General features: G+C 44.7%; 1 protein-coding gene across 3 annotated transcripts in view; it reads left to right on the plus strand.

The window, feature by feature from the left end:
- The window catches only part of VAMP7 (vesicle associated membrane protein 7), a 31400-nt gene extending 26129 nt beyond the window's left edge, over positions 1–5271 (plus strand). For all 3 annotated transcript variants that reach the window (XM_045030226.1, XM_045030228.1, XM_045030227.1), the window contains exons 7-8: positions 1559–1651; positions 2873–5271. In XM_045030226.1, coding sequence (XP_044886161.1) covers positions 1559–1651; positions 2873–2941 — 162 coding nt within the window. In that variant the 3' untranslated portion in view covers positions 2942–5271. The remainder of the gene's footprint in view (positions 1–1558; positions 1652–2872) is intronic.
- The last annotated feature ends 729 nt before the right edge of the window (positions 5272–6000 follow it).

A 6000-nucleotide genomic window follows, 5' to 3' on the forward strand; every position in this document is an offset into this window, starting at 1 on the left:
ATGCCCTTCTGCATTTAAGAAAAGAAGGGAGAAGGGGAAATAATGCAAGGCGGTGCAGAAAATTCACTTTGCTCCCAACAGAGGGCAATGCTGAGTTTCCTATAGCTGGATTGGATTGGAAGCTGTTGCATGTTCCTGTGTTGAATGTCCAGCATTTGCCAGTTTTTTCCATTCAGAGAGCTCTTTGCACTGGGATGTTTAGGGGTTTTTGTGCAAGAAATCATCTGATCTTAAAAGACAGTAGGCTGCCATCCTGGGATGAAACCCTATCATTTGGAGTGTGGTGGGGTTCTGGATTACAGAGAAGCAGGATGGGAAAAACGAATAAAGTGAAGATTTACCACAAGGTCAGAATATCATAAATATTGGAGATAAGCTTCAGGTTCTCAAAGGTCTCCAGTCAGCTAGACCAAAAGGGAGCTGGTATTAAAAGTTGCTCAGTTTGAAACCTCTCAGTATATTTATTTACAATGGTAAAACTGCACAATGCCCTCTCTACTACTGGATTGTAGGCCTGCAAATGGAACAGGGTAGATTAGCCTGGCTGTATGTGCAACAGGACATGTGACATGTGAACAGGCAGTGCATAGAAAAGCTGGAGGGCTGAGCAGAGGGGTGCCCATGTACAAGGCTTACTTTCAGGCCCACACAAGCTTTGATGTTGCCTCTTTAACTACCACTTCTGTGGAAGAGAACTAGGGCAGAAACTTGGGGCCCCAATCCTGAGACGATCAGTGCTAAAGGATTGCAGGTACAGAGGCAGGAATGGGAAGGGGGCTCCCTTTCCTAGGGGAAATGAAGGGGCAAAGCAAATAAGTGACTTTGACAGGGGCCCCATACAACCTCCAATGGATGAAATGACCTGCTCTTCAGCAGTGGGAAGTATCCAGATTTATTGTAAATGCTGATGAAGAGGTGGGGGTTGGGCACAGGGAATGCATCTCTTTTACTCACTCACTCATAGACTTTAAGGCCAAAAGGGACCATCATGATCATAGTCTGACCTGCACATCACAGGCCACAGAACCTCACCCACCCACTCCTGTAACAGACCCCAAACCTCTGGCTCAGTTACTGAAGTCCTCAAATCATGATTTAAAGACTTCACATTACAGAGAATCCACTGTTTACACTACTTTAAACTTGCAAATGACCAGTGCCCCATGGTGCAGAGAGGTGAAAAACCCCCAAGGTCTCCACCAATCTGACGCGGGGCAAAATTCCCTCCTGACTCCTGAGCATGTAGGCAAGACGCACCAGCCAGATACCTGGGAAAGAATTCTCTGTAGTAACTCAGAGCCCTCCCCATCTAATTGTCCCATCACTTGTCATTGGAGATATTTGCAGCTAGCAGTGGCTGATGGGCCACGTGCCATTGTAGGCAGTCTCATCACACCGTCCTCTCCATAAACTTACCAAGTTAAGTCTTGAAGCCAGTTAGGTTTTTCCCCCTATTGCTCCCCTGGGCAGGCTGTTGGAGATTAGGTATTGGATCAGGAGGGACTAGGGCTGCTCACCAGGGCACATCGACTAAGTGGGGGTTGTCTTTCTCTCATAGTCTGTCACATTCAAAACTACCAGCAGGAACCTGGCCAGAGCCATGTGTATGAAGAACCTCAAGCTTACCATCATCATCACAGTAGTATCGATTGTAAGTTACTAGCCTTCATCCTCTTTCTTCCAAGGAGGTAACGCACATGCTCCTTTCTAAAGTGAGGCCTGGATGTTAGAAAATGTCATCCATGTCTCTTCACAGTAGCCCCCAAATAACCAGTGTCTCCTAGTGATGGAGGTAAATGGGTTCCTTCTTGAAGGTTCTCTTCCCAAGGCTAGGAACCAGCATTTCACTACCCTTTTTACACTAGAGCAGGTGGCAATATCCTGCCTAGAGCTGGTCGGGAATTTTTCATCAATGATTTCCCAACAAAAAATTCCCTTTTCCCAAAACTAATATCTTCTGCAGAAAATTCATTTTGCCCAAAAATTCTATTTTTCCATCAAGAAAATTGAAGTGATGGTTCCCTGGCTGCCTGCCTGCCTGCAAAACTCTTGTCAATTACATTTTCTGTCTGCCAGTTCCAGGGCCCAAGAGTTAGGAGGCCACCTCCTGGGGAGGAAGAGGCTTCCTTCAGGCAGGAAGCCAGACATTCCATTTTGGTTCTCTCAATCCCTTCCCACAAAAAATGTTTCATTTTGACTTGTTCCATTCCAAATATGAGGACCTTTTTCAAAAATGGGAAATCTTTTACAGGCGGGGATTTCTCTTTTCCAGTCATTTCTAGCCCTGCCCATAACAGTGTGTGGGGGTGATGTCTGCTATCTTAATGTCTCAGATGAGAGGGACAGGAAGTGTAGCATTCCAGAGGGTGCCCTGTCACTGTTCTCTCTAGCTGTATATAGCCCTGTAAGAGAGGGTAGGGACATAGCTGCCTTGTTGACTCTTAGAAGCTGAAGCAGTGAGTTCACAGTATCTGGGCCCAGTGGAGACTTAAGTTTTAAGGAGCCCTGTGCCCCTGTTGCTCTTACTTGAAATGGCTTCATGCCTGAGTCATGGCCTCTCCTCCTCGGGTATTTACCCTCAAATGTTCTTGCTTTTAACCTCTTTCATCTGAGGACCTCAAAGCATAATTGCAGATGACATAGGTGCAATGCTGTCCTTGATGGAGCCTTGCATCACTCTGCAGGGCGGGTGGTGGTATCCCAGTGTTTCAGTTGGGGAAACTGAGGCAGGTTTCCCCTGAATCGTTGAATGCCAAAGGAGAAGTTGGTGGCAGAGACAGGAATAGTACCCTAGTCTGGGTTTCCAAACCTTGTTCTAAGGTACTTGAGTGATGGGAAAGATTATCTATGTGACAGTGCTTTCTTCCTCCAGGTGGTCATCTACGTCATTGTGTCGGCTGCCTGCGGTGGGCTTACATGGCCCAGCTGTGTGCAGAAGTAAACAGATGGCCTGTGCTGATCAGCCAAGGATGAGAGCGCATGAGTGTGTGCGAAGGAGCAACCCACAAAATAACTTGTCTTTCACTACTGACACCTCATTCTTCCATCCTTCCAGGACTTCGGACTTCTCTTTGTCTTATCACCCCCAGCGGCCCCAAATCACTGTCTCAGTGCACTTTCAGCCTGAAGGAAGAGCTGTGTTTTAAAACTACTTGAAGGGATTTTGTGTCTTTGTTCTTTTGTCTTAACTGCAGTTTCTCAGCTGGGCAGGCAGCAAGGCTGGCTCCAGAGGGTACATGCATGCTCATCTGTGTGTGTATGTACAGCTTTGCACTTTAATGGGAGCATGCTAAGCAGAGAACAGCATTGCTAGTGCCTCCATCTCTGCATGAGGAGTGGGGCTGGAGAGCTCAAGGTGGGTCTATGAAGGTAGTCAGAGTGGTGAAAGTCCATTTTGCTGCCACTGTATTGGGATCTAATTAACATCTCCTCCCTACATGTTTGGTCCACAAAGTGATGTACTATGTAGAGTTAAATGCTTGCTTGTTCAGGGGCCACCAATGGAAACATGGGTTGAGGTCACAAATGGAACGGCACAGTAGATGTTAGGATCCTTGAAAGGCATAGGCCCCTCTGGAAGAGACATCTCTCTCTTCAATATGGAACCCTTTTTTCCTTTGGGGTATCTCTTTGAACATCTGTACGGATGGGTGGGGATTGAGTGGGCATGTTGAAATTACTCCTCTTTCACCCTCTGTCTTCTGCCCAGCTCCCCTACTCTGTGATTAAGTCGATAGAGTAAAGATGATGGTTGTGATAACTTGGCTGCTGTTTGTCATTGTGTTTTAAGTATTGTTTCTGTCCTGTATGTTTAATCCTCCCCCACTCAAAATAAACTTACAGCAAGTGCTTATTACTCAAGATGGAAGAGATGGAATTGGGGCCAAGCTATTTTTCTAGTTTGCAAAGAGGATATGTGTTCTGAGGTGCCATGTGCTTGCTTTTCCATCCTGGTCAGATCCTTCCATATGTTAAAGAAACAGGTAACTGATGGTTCCATCCCAGTTCTAAGTCTCATCTTGAGCTGCTCTGAAGGGAAACTCTTAGCCCGAGATGTATTCTGGATTCTTATCTGTGGTACAAAACACCGTTAACAACCAAAGGCAGGGGTCCTTGACAAATATACTGCTATGAGAACCTCACAGGGCCAAAAATAGCCCCATAGAGACTTGTCCAGTGTCTGATGATAGCTTTGATTATAAACCCTTTGTCCTATCTGGACATCCTTATACTAAGGGTAGCCCTGTATAATTCCTCAATAGCTGAAATTGGGCTGGCACTGTCCAGTTATATACAGTGCAGATTTGTAAAGTAGTGGCTTGAGGTCTGACCTAGGCAGTGTGTAAAAGGCTTGCTGACTCTTTTTTTAATTGGTAAACTATTCAATATTTCTTTTGAATGAGCTCTGTTTCCTATGGAGGGGATGGAGACAAAAGCAAATCCTCTGATAAATGAGAAATATGAGATGGCTTAACACAAATATCTAACTCCTGGGCCCTAGAGTTTCCCAGTGCTGTGATTGAGCACTCAGAAAGTAACTCCTATTAAGAAGGTGGAGGGGTGTGTGTGGGAGGAAGGGGGAGAGAAGCTTAATACTAGTGCGTATATTTAAAGCCATGTGCTTATTGCCGTGCCATTAATCAGATGTGATGTACAGAACAGCTTTTGCACTCTGGCCTTGAGTTTATCCCTGAGGCCATTTAGTACTGGGTCCCCATGAAACAGGGCACTGAAAACCAAATTGCCACCCCATCGCATCCTTTGTGCTTCTGCATGTTACACACCGATCTCTCAGCAGGTTCCATTCTGTAACAGTACTCTAAATTCACATCCATGCATGGGTTTATCCTCAGAAGACCAAAATCTGATCCATGGTACTTGGAAATTGGTTAGTGTCTTCCTGCCATGCAAGTAAACATATTTGTGACCCTGTTCTCCATGTTAAGTTCACTTTTATCGCCAGTTGGACTAACCCCTGAGAATCGAGGCAGTGCTGAGTTTACTGGAAACCCTCAATTGGTGAAATACTCATGGCTCATCTAGGAAGAGCAGGAGATAGGTCATCTCCTTCAAGTACGCACTACTGCCCACAATCAATGTGCAACTCTGCACGTTTTAGGGATTGGTAATGTTACTGTTCATTTCCTATGATTTGTCTCTTTATGTACAAACACTTTTTATATAAACGATTTCCTCTTGTTTTAAAGAATGCAGAGAGGCATTACTGTAAAACAAAGTTATCCTGTTTGAATAAATTTACTCTATGGCAAATGACCAGACTTTGCTAAGTTTTGTGAAGGGTAGCTTGGCATTAAATGGCTGCTCCCAACTCATGCTGGAGGAGCACCACTAATATTAAACCCAGCAGTGTTCTGAAAAGTTATTCTTTAACTTAACTTGATGTGCTTCTGAAACAGGCCAAATTACTAAAAGACACTAAATATATCAGCAATAGTGCTGCCTGTCCTGATTAGACTGACTTGGTTCCTCCTGAGCAGGGAGAAAACTAGTCACTACTACCTTGCCTATAAAGCATATTATCTAAATCCTCCACATGTGGAAGAGTTTGGTACATAGACTTAAATCGAGTAGAAAAACAGCTTCAAGAAAGCAGATTAAAACAAATCTGGACCATCTTTTTCTGTTTGCACAACACCTAGCATGAGGTTGTCTAGCTGCTTCTGCAGTGCACTTTTGCATAGCCATCCTCAGCATGACTGATGTTGCCCTCAGGAGTTACACTGGAATAAGCTGTCAGAAGTGAATTTTGTGAAGAACACTCAGTAAAAAGCATGCAGAGATTCTTAATCTGAATCTAAACCAACCATCCCCTTTTCATGTGTGAGAAGAAAGGGAAGAGGCATAGCTCTTTCTGCTCAATCCCACAGCAAGACAAGTGGGAATACAGCTTAAATCTTCAAGCAGAACTATTCACCAGAGAAAGAAGGAACTGTTGTCACATTATTCACTGCCTTACACCTTAGTCATTAAATAGCTAGA

This window comes from Mauremys mutica, chromosome 9, assembly GCF_020497125.1.
Source record: "Mauremys mutica isolate MM-2020 ecotype Southern chromosome 9, ASM2049712v1, whole genome shotgun sequence".
Classification (NCBI taxonomy): Eukaryota; Metazoa; Chordata; order Testudines; family Geoemydidae; genus Mauremys; species Mauremys mutica.